At 40.6% G+C, this 21,918-nt stretch overlaps 1 protein-coding gene across 9 annotated transcripts in view; it reads right to left on the bottom strand.

Moving 5' to 3' along the window:
• EBF1 (EBF transcription factor 1) overlaps nucleotides 1-21,918 on the bottom strand; it is a 271,870-nt gene that overhangs the window by 86,600 nt on the left and 163,352 nt on the right. For 6 of the 9 annotated variants that reach the window (XM_082063781.1, XM_082063786.1, XM_082063785.1 and 3 more), the window contains exons 7-8: nucleotides 12,421-12,502; nucleotides 4,349-4,490 (exon numbers count right to left, since the gene is read on the bottom strand). In XM_082063781.1, the coding sequence (XP_081919907.1) occupies nucleotides 4,349-4,490; nucleotides 12,421-12,502 (224 nt within the window). The remainder of the gene's footprint in view (nucleotides 1-4,348; nucleotides 4,491-12,420; nucleotides 12,503-21,918) is intronic. The other 3 variants (XM_082063783.1, XM_082063784.1, XM_082063788.1) reach the window with 1 other exon arrangement.

Below are 21,918 nucleotides of genomic sequence, written 5' to 3'. Positions count from 1 at the left end.
ATGCACATACACACACTAGATTTATATACATTTCATACAAAACAATGGCAGGATATGGTTATCTTCACTTCCATCTTCAAATTCTGACACATTTTATAATCTGTCCCTATTTCTACCCGGCATCTTTCCCCTGTTGCTGCTGTTGAGCTGACCCAGAACCAAATCGCCAGCAAACGTCACCACCACCTAATTCTTCAGCACTCTTCTATGGAGGAGGAGGAAGGAAAAGAAAAAGAAATAAACTGCCCCTTTAAAAACCCAAGCATTTAAGCTGCTTGTCAGTCGTCTTCCTGACAAGGCCACTTGAATGTATTCAGGAATATTTGCATAAATGCTCACAGTGAGTTCACGGTGGCAGCTAGCACTAATGGTACATAAAGTAATTTAGTCACTTCTCTTAGGCATGCTGTCAGGGTGATAAGCACCCCCTCTTTGCCTTGTTGCATATTAGATCATTAGATAATAAAGTGTTAGAGCATGCAAACTGACAGGGTCTCGGGGACTATCATTTTTCGAGGGCATTGCATTCTGCCAGTGAGGAAAAATAACAGAGAAACTGATGCAATTGGCTTTACATTCTTGTAAAGCTATTCAAAAATTTGTGGGAATAAAAGAATTTCTACTTTGCAGTGATATGAGAGTTTAAACTGGAAACTTTGCAGACATCTGCAGTGGTGGACTTCATGCTGGTAAACTTGAAAAGGATTGTGGCAAACCCTGCCAGAATTCCCCCCTTCCATAAGCTACTCGCTTAAATCACATTGGAAAGATTTTGCTCTTAAAATTGACACCCTGGGATGAACTACAAGCTGAAATATATTCTACTGGTTCGGGCCTATTTGCTATACATTATACATCTAACTATATATGTACAATTTAGAAAGGTCAACCACACTGGCTTTCTGGTTTACCATAAATATAAAACAAGTGAGGATCCAACTATTTGTGAATGAAAAAGTGATAATTATTGAAAACCACAGATTACCGTGGCTTACCCTATTTATACCACATAGAGATATATGAAATAATTGACCTCTGCCAGCTATTACTTTTGAAAGATGGATATATTTATTTGAAGTATGGGCTTCTTAACCCACTGGTTTCAAGGAGTACTGTGTGTGGATATGAAACCATGACGTAGGTTCCTAGCTATATTCAGAGAGATGAGCCACGACAAGGAACTTTCATATTACGGTCTGACAAGCAAGGTATAAACAGAGATGTGTTGGATGTCCCCGAAATAATCCAGGCTACCTGCTAATGAGATGGTAAAACCCAAATGTGGAGACACCAGGCTCCTGAGTGTCTTGGGAGGTGAAGCGTTCTTTCCAGCTTTTTGGCACCTGAAGTCTCTTTTAGGTGTCACATAAACTGCAACTTCATGTTTAAGAGCATGTTGTCCCAAAACAACTTTGTGAGGGAAAATAAGATGGATATTGTCCAACTAAACCAGGCCACAAGCACACTTTCTTGCTACATCCCCCTCCCCTTCCCCCGGTCCGCACACAGTCAGGCATTCTTCTCTCTTGCCATCAGATATTTGTGTTAAAGAGTTAAACGTCTAGAAAAGTACACTGGAACACATTTGGTTGAAGGCATATGATAGTTAGATCCCAGTATTTAAAAACCTGTGATCAGAAGTTGCTCACCAGAGCGATAAACCCGAGCCAAACTCGCCATGCCTAAGTCAGCTTCGCATGTCACCGTTTACAGCTACTGCTCAGGCCAATCTGGCCTCCCCTGGTGGAGGCAGAAGAGCTGGAAAGAGGAAAGGCAAACAAACTGTCTCTGCTACTTATACCTGAAGATATTGTCCAAGATAAAAATTCCAAACATGAAGACTCCAACTCAGGACTCCAACTAAAAGTAAAAATTAATTTCAGTGGGGGAAACTGTTATCTGTTCCAATGGGTCTAAGGTTCGTGGTGGTTGCCCAAAATTCAATAGCATTAAGCCCAGCTGAGATTTTTCCTATTTTTTTTTCATTAAGTGTTTCAGACATCTAATAACAACATCTAAAACAGTTTGTGGATTTTTTTTCCTGTCTCTTGGACTCAAGTGTGCATAGAATTCCTGGAGAGCTGGATTGAAGGATTTAGGTTAAAAAGGGAGACTCCACCGAGCCATTGGGATGAGTGCAATTTGTAGTGTGGAGGTTGCTATTCAAAAGTAAGAATTTACTAGTTGCTTTATGAGGTTGCTTGAGAGGTGCCTGAGAAAGCAGATTAGAAAAATCACCTTTCCCACAAAATATACACATGGAGATATTTTGCAGATGTTGACTTTTAATGTTGGCACAGTAACTAGGGTTTGTGTGGATATGTAAGCATAACATTACCTTTTTTTGTTTCTTTTTGCTAACATAATCCCTCAGGTAGCAGGAATGAGAATGATAACTGTAGTAAAATGATTTGCTATTACATCAGGCATGCAAAGAAGAATATTTATGTATGAGAAAGTAAGTATTGCCTTGACCAAAAGCATGCACTGATTGAGAAAAAATATATGGCATCTACTTTGGTAGGAATTCAAGTAAAAAATAGGAGTGTTTTGTTGAAAGACTAGGCTGAATGGAAAGATTACAAAGTTGAATAGAGAGAAGTTTCCTTCTGTAACATTCTGCCTTCTGCTAATTAATAAAGACAGAGTTCATACATTCCTTACAAAAATTCAGCAAAAATTATAACAGTGGTTTGTTTATTAAATTAGGTCGTTGGCAGGATGAAAAAAAAATTCTATAATATGAATTATGGCTGAAAATGGCTCATAGCCTACATAAAAAGTTAGAGCTAAATAAATACAGATGTAAGTTATGTTTATATAATGAGAAACGCTGCTGAGCTAAGAATTTTAGGTTAGTAAGTGTGAACTACAGACCCGATTCTGCAAACACTTATCAATACCCTCAACTCTACTGACACAAGAAGCCTCATTGATCCCAACAGAACCATATGTGTGCATAATCTTAAATATATGCATAAGTGCTTGCAGGACTGATGCCTGAAAGCATAAACAGAATAGAAAGCTATTTCCACAGGAATTCACTGAGTAGTAGAAACCCACACATTTGCCCATTTCTCAGTATTAATAATTTCTTTCAACATATCTAGTTAACATTTTTTCTGAGTGGCATTAGCCTTCCCAGAGAAAATTTTATCTGGTTTCTTTACACTCTTTGGAAAAATCTATTTAATTATTCATCAGATCCTTGGCAAATATTTGTGAAACAAACCAGCAAAAAGGACTGGAACCTTCTACACTCAACTACTTCAATGGAAGCTGAGGATACACATCTCTTAGAGGGAGGAAGCACCTATTGAATTTAGGATTACAAACAGCTTTGAAGACAAAGAGCTATTCTACCAAGCTGGAACAGGGAGAGGGGAGTGAAACGCCCTCTGTTTTGCTTTTCAGTAGTAGTCATCAGCTTTGAGGACAAAGAGCAAAACAAAGCATTAATCAAATCCATATTTTTCAAAGTACATTTGCACTCAACAACTCCCATTTTAAGCACCTACAGTCACCAGCAGATGTTCTTTTCCAAGATCAGCTGATCTTACGGAAAAGATGACTGTCCCCCAGGCTGCTCCCAGCCACGCACCCCCAGCCCACCCTTCCTGGGCTTTACTGTCCTTTCAGAAAAGCCGGACAAATTGCCTTGTACCATTTCTCTTCCAATTATTTCAGACAAATAAAGTAGATTTGCAAAGAGTTATTACTTAAATGGTTCAAATTTAATGAACTTCTTTGGATTGAAGAAGACTAAGGAGCAATGGGACAACCATCTTAGCCGGCATGTCCATGGTGGAGAATAGCCTGCAGCAGGGAGGAGAGACAAGCAGCTGTGGTGTGTAGGGAAGAGCAGCTTCCTCAGCTGGCACAGCTGGAGCCAGAGGAGAGCACTCGTCCATGGCTTGAGTAAGCAGATGGATTTCCAAGAGGGCTCTGCTTTCATTTAGGGCAATTCAAACAAACAGCTGGATCTCCCGGAGAGCTCAGCTCTCTATAGACAGAAGAAATCTAATCTGAAACTTGGGTGCTGATCCCTTCAGAATATATGCAACATGGTTTTGATACACAATCAAGAATCAAGGCAATTTGGAAAAGCTCAAACCACCGCAGGACAAACTCTTCACCCATGTTTGCTTACTGGTTTGTCATTTCACTACGTTTATCACTGACCTACTTGAAAAACTCCTGCTTTGGTCTGAAGGCCAGTCTCTTCAAAATATCTGGTCCCAAAGGTATAAACTTTTACAGGACAATTTGAAACCAGAAGCCAGAGAAATAAACCAAATAAAACTACATTTAAAGTAGCAATGCCAACCAATGAAAATTATATGCCTACCATGTTCCAGATAAGAAGGCGTACCTTCCGAGGGATCGAGTCTTCGAGCTCTCCGCCCGTGCTTGGAATTGTTGTGTACAAACATATTGTCCGACACTGCCAACACATGGCCATCAACATTGACTGTTGTAGACACCACAACCTGCAAAGACAAGAGCAAAATAGAGGTAAATTTGGATATATCTGTATGTTTTTTAAGAAGCACACAGTATAATAAACTCAGTTAAATAAATAACAGCTGGGAGCTGTAGAAAATTGCATAGCTATTTCACATAATAACTGGTGCTTGTGCTGTACAAATCTAACAAGAGACACTATTGATGAGTGGGTCTTTGGCATCGAAAGGTTTTGATGCAGTTTTAAGTCAAATTGCAGAGTTTGTAGCTGCATGGCAGACGGCACACCGTTAGCCATCATTTTAACAAGAGGATCTTTATTAAGTATTTTTTCCCCTGCATACAAGGGCAGCTGTGTTTCACCCTAAATTATCCTTCAGTTTCCATGCTGAAGTAGATAGAGCTGTTGACATTGCAAATGAGAATCAATTCAGAATAAAAGAAAACAAAAGCGTATTTTGTGAAGTTGTAATGAGAGTTGCTGCGTGCCTCCCTGCCCCCCCCCACTCCCCCCCCACAGTACAGTCACTACAGGTTGTTGGACTTGCCCAAATTTCTCCCGAGTTCTATCTTCGGGAGTACATATAGGCACGTTTGTGTACACACGCACGCTTGACAGTGGGGTCTTGATCTGGAGAACACAACCCTATTCATGCAGCATTGGAATTATTTGTGTTTCTCAACTTATCTCAATGTCAACACCTGGGATTTGGTTTAAGGCGAGGGGAGGGAGACAGAAGCACCACCCTGGAGGCAGGATCCCACAGTTCTGCTCCCCAGAGCAGCCTGGGGTGGGAGAGGAGCCAACCCAGCAGGAGCCAAACAGGTACATGTTGGGTCCAGAGCAGGAGACCCAGCTACTCAGAGGGGTCCAAAGGCATATCTCAACCTTAAGGCCCAGCAGGCATCATCCTATAGGAGATCCCTGTTCAGGCTGAGGGCAATGGAGTCATGAACTATCAAGGAGGAAACAGAGGGATGTGTGGGGCAAGTCCCTGGCAGAGCTGGGAGCTCATCACACCAGGTCTCCTCCCACCACACTCAGACCAAGCAACCTCACAGCCTCCCTGGCTTTCATCCAGTCACCCCCTCCCACAGCCTTTTCCCAACCGCGTACGGCATTCCAAGGGTTTTACCCCAGCCAAAGATCTGGCCTTCAGCTGGCTGTGCTGGTTTGCCAGGGGCACGTGTCGCCTTTGAGAACTTCGACTAAAACAATAAGAAGAAATGACCTACACTTCTCCTTACATTAAACAGGGAAAGGGATTAAAAACTGAAACCCACAGAGATATGTTTATTCATGTGACCTCTTACAACCAAATATAATAATTGTCTGTTAATTGCAGTTTCAGCTCCCACCTCATGCTTCGACATGTGAAACAGCAATCAGCAGCTCCTGTTTAATCCACCTATTATGTTGACTAATTAACTTTGCTCGACAGTTTATTTCTTCCTCCATTATCAGCCCCTGTCAGCCGCAAGCACACTGCCGCAAAGGGGGACCTCAGCCCTTTTGATTGATCACCGATAGATTGACATGCAGATTAATTTAATTAGAATCACCTCACTTGAGAAATGAAAGACAATGGCAAGGGGGCTAATAGATCTGCTCTTATAATGAGGCAAGCCTCCAGAGCCACAGCAGAGGATTTCTGATTTATTTTGCTGAATTCCCCAGTCACTCTGAAAGGCTCTCGCTTTAATTGTTCTTGGTTTTGAGAGGCTTTAGCCTCTGAAGAGGTGAAATGCTTTACAAGGATTGGCAAACATTGCTTCAACTCTCTCAGGAAGCTGCTGCCTCTCAAAGTTGGTCAAATGGGGACACTTAAAGGATTGCTTACAACAATTCAATTTCATCATTTGAATTCAATTGAAAAAAAGGTAAAGGAAAAATTTTCCAACTCTTGCTGACCACCGATTAAAACGCTCAAAAATATAAAGTAAGCAAAACTGCCCATAGCTTATCGCAAGATCTTTGTCTGTAAAAAGAGGAATACAAAAAAGAGCAGGTTACGTCTGAAGTATCCTAAAACCATTCCTCAGAATGGCATTCCAGGCAATAGATTTTTGTGCGTGTTTTAAGTGAAAGATATTAAAACACAGAATAAATTATTCAAGAGCTCTTACAGATGGAAATTTGGGAAAAAGAAAGCACCAAACACTGTAGGTAAGTTTTTTCTGAAATCAAACTAAAGGCAAGAAAACCCCAAGCCCTATATATAAAATTCCAAAAGGGATTTAAAAAGTAATTTATCCATTGCATTCCTGAGGGATAGAATAAAGTTTATGATATTTTCAATAAAATATGATCTTATAGTAAGTGGCTCAGGGTTTGCAATCTTATTTGTGCACTTGCAACCATTGTAAATTCTTTGCAACTGGGATTTTAAGCCAAATCCTTAGCTGGCATTGCCTGTCAAGGCTCCATGATTCCTGCCAGCTCCTTATATTCTGCAATGGATCTGCTTAGACACATCTGAAAATTAACACTATTACAATAAATAACAATGGCTACAACATAAAATATTTTCCCCAATCCTAAAACTATATAGGTACACGCAGATTTCCCACTGAAGCTGATCAATCCTCTGCTGAAATCCAAACTTTTAAACATTTCTAGAAATAGGATTCCAGAAAAATAATGAGTCAAGAGTAATAATAGCAAGGTAGGTTCCTGTGACAATTGTAGATATAAGTAGCTGTCACTATACACGCACCTTTCTAGGGAAGAACTCAAGGGAAAAATCCTAGTGAGGTCAGTTTTATGTGAGTAAACCTACATTTAATTTTTCCCTCTTTGGGCTTCCAAAATTGTTGATGTAACGTACTTTGAATTACTTAACAGTGTCTTCCTACCCACCTCCTGAACAGAGAGTTTGATTTACTACAAAGAGACCACATTGGTGTGGTTCTTCAGTGTCGTTAGCAGAAGAAACTATAAAAGGAATCCTCAAGAGAAACTCTTTTCAGTCTCAGGAAATGCATTAAAAAAAAACCTGTGGTTACTCTTATGTATCTGTTTGAAAAAAAAATAAGATTATTCATAGTGCGCCTGTAAGATGCACCACACGCTCACTGCTCAATTCTTTAAATACAAAACCTCATTAATACAGGTATACTGAACATACACTGCACTAAGAAAATATTAATGCCCCTAAAAAAATACACCTTGAATATTGTGTGACACAGTTGCATATTTGGATCGCTACAGAGCACTTACAGAGTTACAAGTTCTCCTCATATTTTTTAATCTAAAAAAATACTGCACTCTCCTCATTTTGATTTTGAAATGACTGGGATATGTTCAAGTTAAAGGACATACTAAAACTAATTTGTGGAGAAATCATAAAATTAGGGGGAGGGGAGAGCCAAAGTATATATGGAATGGGCTCTGAGACATCCTAAAACACAGACCATAGCAAGAGGGAAAGGCACACTACAGTTTAATAAATGATTAATGAGGTGCTGACACATTAATGTAAGCACAGGGATAACCAGGCCTGCCAAATCTCAAACCTTTCCAAATTTTGTCAACAAAACACAGTTTTAATTTGGGACAGGCAAACATGGAAAATGATTTTGAGCTTTAGCTTTAGCCCTTCATAGATTTTGAATTTAAATCCTGTATCAACACCAGGGGAGACAGGGGTATGAAAGAAACACATTGGTTTACAACTTTCTTCAATGAAGTTGGCGCTATCAACCGCGCTAACGTACCACGGCTCTGTGAATTATTCTGCCTGCCATTAAATAGTTCAGTTTGTGAAAACTTGAGCTTAGTTTAAAAAAAAACAAAACCAAAACACCACATTCGGAGACCAGGAGCCTGGAGATCAAGCTATTTATCCACGTTTAGCGCTTGGCCTGTTTATTTGTTATAGTACCTCACCTAATATATCAAAATTAAGCATTGCATGACTCCTCATTTTTAACCACAGCCCATTAAGCTCTGCTAACTGATTAAGACATAGCATGTTCCTTGTGCTTTCAATTTTCTCCGATGTAAGGTGAGGGAGCTGATATTTGTGCGATGTCCCCAACATACAGTGGCAAAAGCAGAGAGAATTAAGATCAAGATGATCTCTAGTTTGAAGTGTGTCATTACTGTTAAACCTGTAACTCCAGTGTTCGCTGCTCTTCTGAAAGTGATGCAGCAACACCTTTATTTTCAGCACCACTTGGTGACTTCTTCCTCCAGTGTGTTGACTTCTTTATTCTAGTGACTAAAAATCACTCTTGATTTAATGAGACGCTTTAAAAGTCACCTAACTTTAAGCACATAAGTAGAATACGTTCAGTAATTTTGCTCATGTGCTCAAGGACAGGCCAGGCACTTAATTACCTTGTTAAATCAGGCTTTTTTTTTTGCCTTTCCCTTCTCTGGGGATGGAGCCTTGCATGTCCAAATTCCATTATCTGGGATTCATGAAGCATCATCTCTGTCTCTTATGCAAATTTGCAATAAGACACAAGTGGTTTCAATTCAAACATGAGTGGCAGTGTCCCATGGAGGCAAACTAGCAGCCTAGGCTGAGGAAGAGGTTGTGGTAACAGAATCAAATAGCATGGCAATTTCTAAGTGACTTTCAAGGTTTTCATAATAAATGAATGTCTGGGGCTTTATGCAGTGACTCAGTCTGAAAAGTTTCCTCCAAATTAAAGCTTGACATGTGTCAGTTTGCAAGCAATTGTACTAAAACAAGAACAACAAGATAACTAGGGCACCTGGGTTTCATTAATTACAATAACATGCAAAACTGTTTGGGTTGTATGAATGAATTCTTAGTGCTGAAATATAAAATCCAGGCAGAGTTCACCGATGATGCCTTCTCCTAGGTATTATTATTACCACAACTAACTGGGGCACTACAGCTCATCCAACCAAGACTGATGACTTATTGTGATGAAGAATGCAAAACCAGACTGAGCATCTGCTCCACGGGGTTGTCAGAATAAAAAGGCAAGGTTGGACAAAGGTGACAATACATCATATCACCAAATATTTTTTGCAATTGATGAAACACAGGTGATAAAATGATTTTCTCAAGGACAAGCAGGGAGTCTGTAGCACAACTGAACACTCAACTGTCTTGAGTTCCTTCATAATACTTGACTCTCCTCTCTGACCATCTCTTTCTGCTAATAGGAACACATCTAACATAGCCAGGGCCAGCACTGCTCCAGCACACATTTTTGCTGGCACTCGTCACCATTCCCATTGTCCCAGGTATGTACCTGGACACCTCAGACATACAGAGAAATGCATTTCCTTCCAGGCCCACAACTTACTTTATGTGAGGCTTATCACACTACTACATTTGCACACAAAACTCAGGATAAAAATTCCAAACTTATTCCTAGATGAGTCTGAATGAATTTTCACACACAGGTCATCTGAATCAACACATACTCTCCCTCTTCCCTATATTTTCTTAACCTCCCATACCATATGATAATCAGACAATTCCCTGCTACAGGATAAAAATACCAAAAAAAGACAAGAAAGGACATTTTTCACAGGACCCATGCTTAGATAGTGCAAGACTCATGTCCCTGGCCCTTCACCGTTTCTTCGACCAAAACCATAATGTGCATTCTAACAACTCCCAGCAACTTTTGGGCACTGATGAATAAGAGACCATGGCTAAAAGATCGACAAATCTCTGGGCAGCTTAACAGTCCAGCACAGATGAGAAAATCAAGTAAAGGAAGGGGAAGTCTCATTTTTTTCTTTTGTGACAAGAGTATTCTACTACTCTGAAAGAATCTGGAAATATCTTACTCTCATCACTTTCAACCAGAACTTTGACATAACTATTAGAGACCTTGTAAGTCACTTGCAATATTCCAAAGGCAGCTGACAGCAAACCCTCCACTGACTTTACAGGACCACAGATTTCACTTGGTTCCTATACAACATTGTCTCAAACATCTAGGTGCATCATATGATTGTGGTACGGTGTGTAGGCTTGGTCCTTTCCACCCTAAGAAATGACAAATGAAGCCTGGACTTTGAAGACTCTGGCTGTTTTATTTTAAGAAGTCTATTTCTAAAAAGGCAACAAGTTCAAAATTAAAACAAAACAAACAAAACAACAACAACAAAAAAAAAAGGAACAAAAACCCCATAAAACCAAAAAACCACCAAACAAACAAAAAAAACCAACAAAAGGAAAAAAAAGCAACTGTTGTAGAACAATAAGCCTGGGCACTTAACAGGATGCTGCAAGCTTCAGTACCACCCTGTATTATAGCATGAGTGGTTCGCTCTGCTGAAAGTGATTAATTTCTTGAAAATGCTAAGGTCACACTAATTGACATGACCTGTGTAATTAAGCAGTCTCTGTTTACACACAGAAAGCTCAACTGCTGTGAAGCTGGGTTTGTATGACAGAATGTCTTTACAAGTCAAGAGACCAACAACCTTTCTTATGTCCTACCTACTCGCCGACACAGACTCCTGATTGCTGTTCTGAGAGAACACGAAAAGGCATTACCATATGAAAATCAGCCTCAAGCCTGGACGAGCACAAACCCAGTTGAGTGTACATGTTGTGAAGCAAGATCTGACGGGCCCCAGGGGCGACTGCTTGGCCTAAACCCCTGTGCTGGTGAGAGTCCTTTTCCCTCTTTCTCCTTCAGTGATAATGCCCTCGCGAATCACAGGAGAAATGTGATGGAGGGAGGAGTGTGGGGTGAGAAGCTGAGGGCTCTGCCACACTAATGCCAGCTCTTATACTGATTAATTTAATCCCTGTGGCCACATCTCCTCACTCTGCACTGCTATGCTTGGAGGGGCAAATAACAGCCTTCTGCCTTCCAGCATTGTTGCAATTAAGCAGTTCAACAAAAGACACATGTTCTACATATAAATAATATTGCCATTTACATAGCATTTAGCACTTTTATTTAAGTGCCACAGTGCTGAAAAATAAAGCAAACAAGGTCCTGAGCTACTGCAGAAAACAGCCAACTCTTGGAACTGTCTTCCTTCAGAGATCCATGCAGTTTCTGGGAGAAATCTCCTGTTTTTTCCTCAGATGCCTGAGGCAAATCCCCACTGAATGGCTATCATGTTTTCTCCCTGGGTTATATACACTCTTCCCATTAAAAGAGAAGGTCGTTTGGCTCTCTATCCCAATATTTTTCAGCACGTACTCGGGTAAAGCATTATTGGCAGCCAAGGGACCACATCTTCAGTAAGCAGGTTGAAGCAACTATTTCTCAGCATTGCCACCACGTACATCACTCTGCTGCCAGCACTGGGGAAGGCAAGTCCAGACCATCTTCCCAAGGGACAGTAGCATACTTAATCCCAAAGCAGTCGTGGACATAGGTGTAGCATAAAATATGTTCTTGGCCATCTGAAGCTGTGTTGATACTATGGTTCCCAAGCCCCACTGCCACATGCTGCAACAGCAGGGAAATATCAGCCCAAAACATCCCAAGAAATATACACCCAACGGTAGTTTTTTCTAAGAGCTGACTGCTGGGATGGACCTTCATCCTATTGATATATGTTTATGAGTCTTTAACACTGCTGAAGTGTAGTCATGAGATTGATTTTATTAATGGCTCTTATACCCTCCTCTGCCCCTTCCAATGAATATAGTGCTCACTTAATGTTTACATGAAGGCAAACAGTTCCCCCAGCAGAAGGGAATATCTTGGAGCAGGGTAGCCCCATAACCTAAAACAATAGTGAGGTCATCCTGATTTTTCCTTTCCATGCTTTCATTTCCCGTGGAGAGGACATTATCTTCAAGAGTTCTCCTGTCCAGAGCAAGAAAATCCAACTACTTCCTGCCAATTCTGCTGTGACAAGAAGTCCTCAAGCAATACTCTGTGACCTTATGATTTTAGCATCTTTCAGTGAATTCCTAGGTTAGTTTGGGTCAAAGTACTTGTGTACCTAACAGCTGCTGATTTTTAAAGGAGGAAGCGTGTCCGACTGACCTGGAATCGACGCATATCTCGAGGGTTTCCTGCATTTTTTAGGCAATTTTGGTTACATTTGAGGAAAAATTTCAAGAAGAACCTGTGGAGAAAGAGAAATGGACATTAACATCTTATAAACAGTGTGTAATAGTACTATGTAACATCCACACATTTGGTCCAACAAAGCCTTATTTGCCTTAATATTCCCAACTCAGACAAATCATCCCACTGACCATCCAAAGAGGAAGCAGAGCTTGCATGGGCTTTAATCCAGCAAAATATGTAAGCACGTCTCAAACATTTAAGCATTAAATTAATAGATCAGTTGTGTCATAGCCATTAAAGATTTCAGAGTCAAACCCTCTATCACACTAAACGGCCAGCATATTTCAGCACAGCAAAAGAGGACACAAAAATGTCAGCCAAGAAAATTCCCTTATGTATAAACGGGGTTTTGTTTTACAAGTTCACTGTTGTGTGCGAATTTTGATTTAATACAAAAATACTGAAAATGTTCCATAGAGTTGAAATTTCCCTTCCACAATTACCCCTGTTTCTGCATAAAATTAATGTTCAAATAGCAGTTAGTGGGAGATCAAAACCCTGAAAGGAGAAAGAGGGAAGTCTTGGTTAAAAGCTTGACTTCACAGAAAAATGAAATCTTTTCAGTGCAGTCTATTTCCTGACCATACACAGTTCACTGAAGTAGCTATATGACCCTGACATATATCTCCAAGAAAAGGCGTTGCATTTTACAAAGCCAACGAAAAAAGCAAACATTTCACCGAAAATATTTCCTTCAGTGTTCTGCATCAGTGGACTGTAAACTCATAAAGACAAGTCTATGAATAATAGTGAGTCTCAGATTCCATGCTTCCTTCCTGAGAGCCAAAGTTTATCAACCTTTTGTCCAAAATAAACTACAGACTAAGGTCTACTAAAGCTCGGGCATGCAAAATTTAATCCTACAGTAAGTTTAAAACCTAGCACATCCAGACAGAGCAGCACTACACTTGCAACAACCATCAGTTGACTAAGCAGAAGTTAATCTGACCTGTCTCCATATACAAAAAGCAGGGTGGAGAACTGTTTGATTCTGGTTTACTTTAAATCGGAAATTTAACTTTTGCAAGTATCCATCTTTTAGCATCCAAACTGAATGCTAGATCAGCAGAATTTGCACACGCTGCCACCAAGAAAGGCAAAACTACAGGGAAAACAGCTTCAGAAAATCCCTTTTTGATGAGCAGCATTCTTTGCCCCACTCTAGTTGTGATGCTGCCCCTCAGTGAGGCGTTCTGGTGCTTGTTCCTCCATGCCAAGAATATCATACTAGGCAAATGGTTGTGAAGACAAATTGAAACTACAATAGACTGTTTTCCTTAAAGAAAAATAAGGTTATGAGGGGGATTATAAAATGTGATGCCTGGGATTATCAAGGACTGTATCTCCTGAGCCAGGAAGTCCCTTCTAGACCTGTGCTCCTAAACAAGAGCAAGCAATCAACATAAAATAAATAGCTACCACACTTGAACAGGGTTTTGGAGACACTGTGTTTACACTAAAATAAAGAGCAGTGTAAGCCATTATGTATTTTTCATCAAGCAGGTTCTAATATTCAATGATGGAAAGTTGGTGTTATTTGTTGTAGGTGTGTGTGTCTTTTTAAGCCTCTAATGGGCAGCTGTGACAGCCTGACTCAGATTGTGTAGAAGGAGCTGTCAGCACAAATCTTGGCATCTCAAATCCAGACAACTGCTCGCCACCAGGAGAGGGTTTGTACTCGCGCCAGAATGGATTTTGAGAGACAAGCAAATAGGGCATTAACTCCACCAAAGAAAAACTAAAAGTGGGAAGAGTTCAGGATCTTACATTTTAGATTATAGCTTTCCTGTCAACAGCCCGTCATTTAGGCTCATGAGCTATGAAGGGCATGGACATCACATCCCTCTTGCCCTAAGCTGGCCCTGTCTGGAAAACGCTGGCAGGATCCAGAGACCAGCCCTCCACGCAAGATTGCTTGCTGAAATAAAAAGCCTGGCCATCTGTTGGGAGGCAAAGACATCCCTGTCACCTGGTGCCTACAGCTTCGAATGGGCTCTTATGTGGCAAAGCCTCTCAGAGCCACTTGCTCTTTGGGGAGAAGCTGGTGCTGCCCCAGGTTTGCCAGGAGATTTTTGGTGGCTTAGCCAAGTACCGAGCCCAGCAGCTGCTCGCCTGGTCTGTCACAGCCCTGGAGCAACATCTCAGCCCCCAGCAGGGCTGGGACATGGAATAGTTAAAAATATCTGCACTGAGAAACAGCGTCAGCCATGCAAACATGGGAAGTGCCTTCAAATCTGGCTCTGCCCAGCACCCATCAGCTCTGGGCAATGGGGGTTGGCGGGTTGACACGAGGGCCCCGAAAGAGATGGAAAGCCCTTCATGAAGCTCTTTGGAGAAACACTGGACCTCCCCTCCTGAAGTCTGAGTTCACGTCAGCTCAAAATCACTATGAAAATCACTATGAAATACAAGAGCTGGCTTCTGGGGTCTGCAAACTCTAACCCAAAGTTTCGAAGTCTAACTGCATTTGCACTGTGCTATCTGCGCCACATTCTACAGAAGTTTCATCAAAATAAACTACAGAAGAAATGAAGTTTATCTATTTAAGCCTACCAAAAAAAATATCAGGCAAGCAAGCAAACAAACAGAACTTCCTTCGAATTAAATCAACTCCAGAAAAAATAACTTAAAAACCATCAGTATTTTCAAGACACCAATCTGACACAGCCAAGTCCACTCCCTGCATTTTAAGTAAAAAGCCGCCAGTTTACAGAACACATTCTGCCAAGCGCCATGTTTTTATTCCACTGAAAGACAAAACAAACTATAGGCTGTGCTTTGTTTTGGAACACACCAGAGCTGGAGTCCTCCTGGCTACGCAAAAGCGTCCCCGCTTGTCTGGGCAAGAGCTGAGCAGCTCCTGAGCTGGCACAGTGCGTGCCGGCCGACCGTCTGCCCCAGCTTTGGCAGCAACGTGGATGAGAACAGATTAGGACAAGGGTAGAGTGGAGCAGTTTGATTCACGGGGTTCAGCCCAGTCTCGGTTTGTGCTTTAAAACACTTTTTCAGATGCCTTCTTCACCTCGAGTCCAGTCCTGACAGCCTTGGTCATTACCAACACTTCACTCTGCAAATAATTCAGATTTAGATTGACAGGACTGGTCCAGGAGAAGTGCCAACAGAGCTGAGCTCTTTGTAGGCATAAACCTCCATCCCTGTTTGTTTGCATCTAACTTCTTCACTGTGGGTTATTTTTTTCAGTTCTAACTTTATCCGCCTTTGGCAGGGCTGTATAGCATTAATACTAACCACAGAGGATATATAGCATTAATGCTAACCACTGGGGTCTGACATTCATTTCCAAGATGAAAAAAATCTGCAAAACACAGAAGTGTCAATAAAATCTTCAACTCTCTCTCCAAACTTATGTGCTCGCTGAACACCAGCTCTTCTGTCACACAAGACTCAGTCAGCAATTACACTTATTGCTACCACTGAAGGTTTATTTTTTTCGTGAATCAAACACACATTTTCTGACTCCCTTCTTGACTACTAACATCCCTGGTGTGAGGAGAATTGGTGCATATGGAGCAGAGAAACACAAGCCAGTGCCACACAAGTGGGCTCAGGTCCAGAAACATTCATACTTTACAAAGCACTTGTATTTACTGTCTTACATTGCTATTAAATCACAGGACTCTGTGCTTCACCCTTTAACCCACAGAGACATGGTTGGAGGGTATGGGAGTGCAGTTTTGGAGAAAACCAGTTAATTTTAGATTAAGATGTGCTAAGATGCAGCTCAGTGCAGGCTGCAAAAACTACTCAAGGACTGAAGTTGTTGAGCAGTTCATCCATGCCAGGGCACTGTACTACTACTGATCTCTAATCAATTGCAAGGACCAATGTAGAAATAAAACCTTCAGTTAAATACAAAACTCTGATCTGAATTAGGCCCAAAATTAACTTGAGCCTCTGTATGCCAGGCATAAAAATGAGTTATTGGCTCCTTGAGGATTATTCTCTCCTTTCTCACAACTTGATTGAAAATTAATTTCTGGAGATGATGAATTTTTTTCTAGCAAAACTGCTTCATCTCCAAAAAGGTTTTGGTGTAAGCAGGACTGTGCTCTCACCATTACCCTCTAACTCCGTGTTAGTGAGGGACTCTCACCAGCCCGGTCTGAGCTCCCTGGTTCTCCCCGCTGCCTTCCCACATTGCTATTTCTGACTCCAGCTCCTTACACCAGCTCATCCCTTGTCCTTCCATGCCCTGATTCCCCTTGTGCAGCCGAAGGATCCAGTGAGCACACGACCAGCTGGAGGTCCCTACATTTGTATAAAACACTCCCCACAATTCATCATTGGCCATCTAGTCCACCACACTGCAAACTCTTTGCATGTTCAATCCCCATCATCACCCCAACTTTTTGCCACTGCTAACTACCAAAACGAGTTAAATTAAATAAGTACAGCAGACATGGAAATAGTAGCAATAAAGATTTTAAAGGATTTTGCCTTCCTACATTTCTTGCCACTACAAATTAATACCCATGTTTATTAACAAAAAAAACCCAAAGAGTTAAATTAAAGAAAGCAAGCTCTGACATGATCTAGTTTGGCTCTTCTGCCACTCCCCCGAAGGAAATTTAAAGGAGCTCAAACACGAAGGCTTAGCATTAGGATTTTCCTGCCATTGCCACAATAAATATGTCTGTGGAAGGAGAAAAAAATAGTTGGAAAGAAGGCCCACTGCATTCCTGATGCTGAAGAAAAGCTAGTTTGTTCCTGATACATTGGAGAAGTTGTTCAAGAACAGTTCATCCATGTGAAAATACGACAGCTGTCGTGCTGCCAAGGTCAGCCAGAGCAGTGGCTGTCCAGAAAGTGAGTGCCCATTATACAACTTAAACATGCCTAGCGCAAACAAAATCCACAAAATGCACCTTTTCTGAGGTATAAATGCATTTGATAGAAAAGAGAAGCTTTAGACCCCTGGATGAAACACAGCAGTAAGTATATGCGGGTTTGCAAAATTAGTAAAACCAAAATACATGGTCCAGTGCAACAATTAGTCCATCAGATAACGGGATCGCATGCTCATTCTGTACGACACAGCAATTCAGCAGAGTACTAAATATGTGCATAAATTTAAATACACAAGCAGTACCGATGGAGACAAAGGTACCACTCACGTACTGCAGGAACTTGCAGAACCAGCCCGTCTCCTCTCTTTGGTTGCTCTCCCAGCAACAGAGGATGCTGGGGATGTGATAATACAAATATAGTTGTCTCAAACAGTATCTGATGGGTATTTTATTTCTGGTGTAAACTTGGCAATACTAAGAAGTACTAAAGCAAATATAGAGGTGAGTCAACAGGACACCAAGAAGCCAACAGTGCTTCAGCCATTTCATTTGGGTTTTCAATGTACTTTTCACACACTTCTCTCTAAAACAGTAACTTCTACTGCACCTACTGGTAGCTAGATCTAATTAGTAATTTACCACTAAAATAAAAATACAGAGGGAATGCATTGTTTAATGCAATTTTATTTGGAAAAGTAAAAACTCAAAATGTACAAATGTCTCTTTAGAAATCTCAGAAGGACAAAGCTCATTTTTTCCCTTTCAAGATGGCTCTTCTAATCAAAACTCCAGTTTTACAATGGAAAATTCCCATATTTTTTTTTAAAAAAAAAAAAGCTAAAATACAACATTTTTCCTTGAACAATAATTTCTTGAATTTTCCAACATTTTAAAAATCTGCTTGAAGAGAGAACTTTTCAAAATAATGGCATTTCCTACACTACAGGAAATGTGAGTTCAGCCCAGCTCTACTAATAACTGCAGAAAAAGGAGGGGGAAAATATGCCTTATCATTTAGGAGATGAGGATTCCCATTTACTAACAAGTCTGTTGTCGCAATGCTTTATTTTTGTTTTATTTTGTGGCTTTTTGTTTCGCTTCGGTTCATTTTTCCTCTCCTTGTAGACCTTTTCACATACAAGTTACTGGTCATGTCAGGGACCCTATTCAGAAAGAAAAATTGAGACTTAAATTGATATTTACCAGCACGAGGTTGTGCATGGAAATCAAATAGAGACATGGGGAAAATCTCCTATTACCCACATGTTCACAGCTGGATTTTACTTGGCTCTTTAGTCAATAAACAGCAGTAGCTACCTTTTGTGGCATTTTTATAAGAGTAAATTTATTCTGCAGAAGAGAAATTAAACACCAGATATGGTCATCTAACTCTCTTCTAAACATAACCTTCCTGAGTTGTTGAGCATCCTAATTAAGAAAATACAACCTAAACCTGCTCTCCCCAGATTCCGTGTTCTCACTGATTTAAAATGGAAACAGAATCAGCATCTATGTGATGCTAAACAATTCACTGGGTAAAAAAAAAAAAAAAAATTTAAAAAGTTAAAAGAAATAATTAAAAAGCCAAAACCAAAAGCCTGGATAATTATCTATTTTACTAGAAAATATGTATCTTCCCCTTGTACTGCAGAAAAGGTCCAAGGAAGGCAACATGACATAAAGAATAAGCCTCAAGCAGTCAGAGTCTATTCCGAGATTCTTCAGGCAATGCCATAATAACAGAAACAGAATAGTCTACATTATTTTTGTGAACTTGCTCTGACTCCTGGAGCCAGCATTGCCAGGGCTTGCTGCTATCAATATAGTAAATATTCAGCTCAGCACAGCAAATAGCCAAGGAGGCACAGACATAATCACCAAATCAGAAGGCAGAGCTGCCCAAAACAGCCTTAAATTACTCATTGCTCGCTTCGCCAACTGTTCCCACTCGCTTTTCCTCAGGTCTGTGTGTTCTGCGCAGCGAAGCGCAGCATATCAATTTTTCATCTTGCATCTTTTGGACTTCTCTGATACTGAGTTATAATGCATCAGAGAAATTTAGAGTAGTTTGGGAAAGTGTGTTTGTCATTTTCTCCCATGAGTGAGTTAGAATCCCAGAGAGACTGTTTTGGTTTCTTCTCTCAGACTTTTAATAAGAAAAGAAAGAGATAACACCACCAAAAAACAACATCACGAAACAGAATTAAAAATAGTCCAGAGGCAGGTTTGAGTGCTTAGTTTTCTGTAATTTAATTTTGCCCCCAGGTCTGATTTTTTAATATTTTTTTTTTCTCTTAAAGTAGTAAAAATCTGAATTTTCTTATATCTCCTTACATGTGCCCAACTCCATTATCTAAAATTTGTATTACATTTGAACTGCAACTACCTTCCTATCACAAAAAAAAAAAAAAGAAGGTTGGATGGAGCTTATGCCATCTGTGTACAGAGTATACACAGTGTATTTGGGTTATGACAGGTAAATGCAAGACAACTGAACATACAGACATCCTATAGGTTACACTGACACAAAGCACATAGTGAGATACACGGTGCAGCGCTGCTCTTGGCTTACACGGCACAGAAGCCTCCAAAGCTCTGCCTTGCTTTACATGCTTCAAATCACAGACTATTCTCTACAAGCTGATGGGTCGGTACTTGAGCTGAAATTGTGACAAATTTCCAGCATCAGAGAGTTTTATTATTGAGTATAGTCACATAACCAAGAGAATTTATCCTTATTCATTTAGTAAAAACAACCAATATTCAATCAATTTGTTTCAGCTGAACTCCTTTTCCCTTCACTCTTTCCCCATTGCACTACTTTTTCACTCCTCAAATACAATAAATATGAAAGTGGGTTAACTATTTCTAAGTTTTTTACCGAAGACGCTAGACTTCAGTTCTGGAAAAGCATCCAAAGCAGCTCTGTGGTCTGCCATAGTTCACACGATGCCATTGAATTAGCAGCTCCCAAAGTCATACTTTTGCTAAAAGAACCTCTGTTCAGTGGAAGTGATGACACATAACAGCATTACTGTTATTGTAATATGATATCAGGATTTGGTTGCCTGCTACCTCAAGGTAAACTACTGTAGCTTTAGCATGGTTACCAAAAACCATCAGCAATATCAGAGTGTGTCGGAGAACAGTGTTAATCCAGGCACCTGAAGCTGTTTTTCTTACAGCAAGCATGGGACCCTAAAACTTGTCACCTTGAGCTGAGGGTGCTGATGATTTATTTCTTTCATCAGCTTATTCAGAAAGTTACAAAGATTCACATGGTAAATAGGTCAAGTGTGGGAAATGCATTTCTCAACTTTCCCTGGATCAGGCACATGTAAATCCCCTGTATATAAAACTGTGTGCAATCTGCCTGCACTTACAATAATTAATGATTCCTCAAATACCCTGACACCAATAATATCCATAAATAACACTTGACACACCAGTGTTATCATCCGAACCTGCGAAACCCAGAGGGTCAGGCTATTAAAATGACATGTGTGTGCAGAACAGCTCCTGGCCAGAGCGTGAGCCTCTAAAGCACTGAGAGAAGTTTCGGCTCAAGTAGCAGTGAAGTGCTACTCAACACCCATCCGCACAGATGTAACCAGGAATGATGAGGCTACACGCAGATGATGTTGCAAGACCTGGCTCAGAACCCGCTCCATTTTGTCCTCAAGATTTCTTTTTTTCCCCTTTTAAGTGGAAAATGCTTCATGTTAAGAAAAAGCCAAGGGGTCTGCTTAGACTGACAGGCAATGATTTTTGACCAGATGTAAGTGAATGGCGGATGGCCTGACGAGACAGAAGTGACAAAGGTGCTGTTAGATCTCTTATTTACAATAAACCAGGAAAAAATGAAAAAAGTGATTATTGTGTCCATTCACGTCTCAAAATCATTAAAAATACACAGTCCAAGGAGTTTCCAGCCCCAGAGAAATGTAACAGAAACTTCGCACACGTGCTGAAGTAGCCCAGGAGATGCTGACTTTGCAAATCCAGGGGCTCCCGGCTGCAGCAGCTCCACTGCCTCAGGATCACCCCAGCAAGATGAACATTGCGAGACCATGGGATTTACTGCTGGGATGACACCCCAGTCTCAGCTTCTGCATCACTAAAACCTCAGCAGAACTGCAACAGCAATGGCCAACCTAGAAACGAGACTGTAAATCTGTTGACACAGTCCTGCTCTGAAGATGAATGGAACTTACCCGACCCACCTGAGGAACTACAGAGAAATACTTGGAAAGTGTCAATATGGTGAAAGATGGATTGCATCCCCTCCAAAGACAACTGATGCTTCAAAAAGCAAGTTGAGTGTTTGTTTCAAGTAACATAGCAGCAGTGAAGGACATTATGTGGGGGAGAAAAAACCCAATAACTTAAAGTTATTAAAAGCTAATGTTTAGTAACTTAAAAACAAAACTAAACTGGGAACCCAGTCTGAGACAAAGATAGAGGAAAATCTGACAGAGTTTCTGCTGGGATGTGTGACTTTACTTTTTGTAATAACCTTTTTTAGTCCTCTGAGAAGAAAAAGCAAAAACCAAACCAAAACAGACCAAAACAAACCCAAACACACAAAAATAAACAAACACAC

This window comes from Streptopelia decaocto (genome assembly GCF_964273445.1).
Source record: "Streptopelia decaocto genome assembly, chromosome: 12".
NCBI classification, from domain to species: domain Eukaryota; kingdom Metazoa; phylum Chordata; class Aves; order Columbiformes; family Columbidae; genus Streptopelia; species Streptopelia decaocto.
The sequence above is the reverse complement of the archived record's forward strand: the minus strand, read 5'-3'. Positions and strand labels throughout refer to the sequence as shown.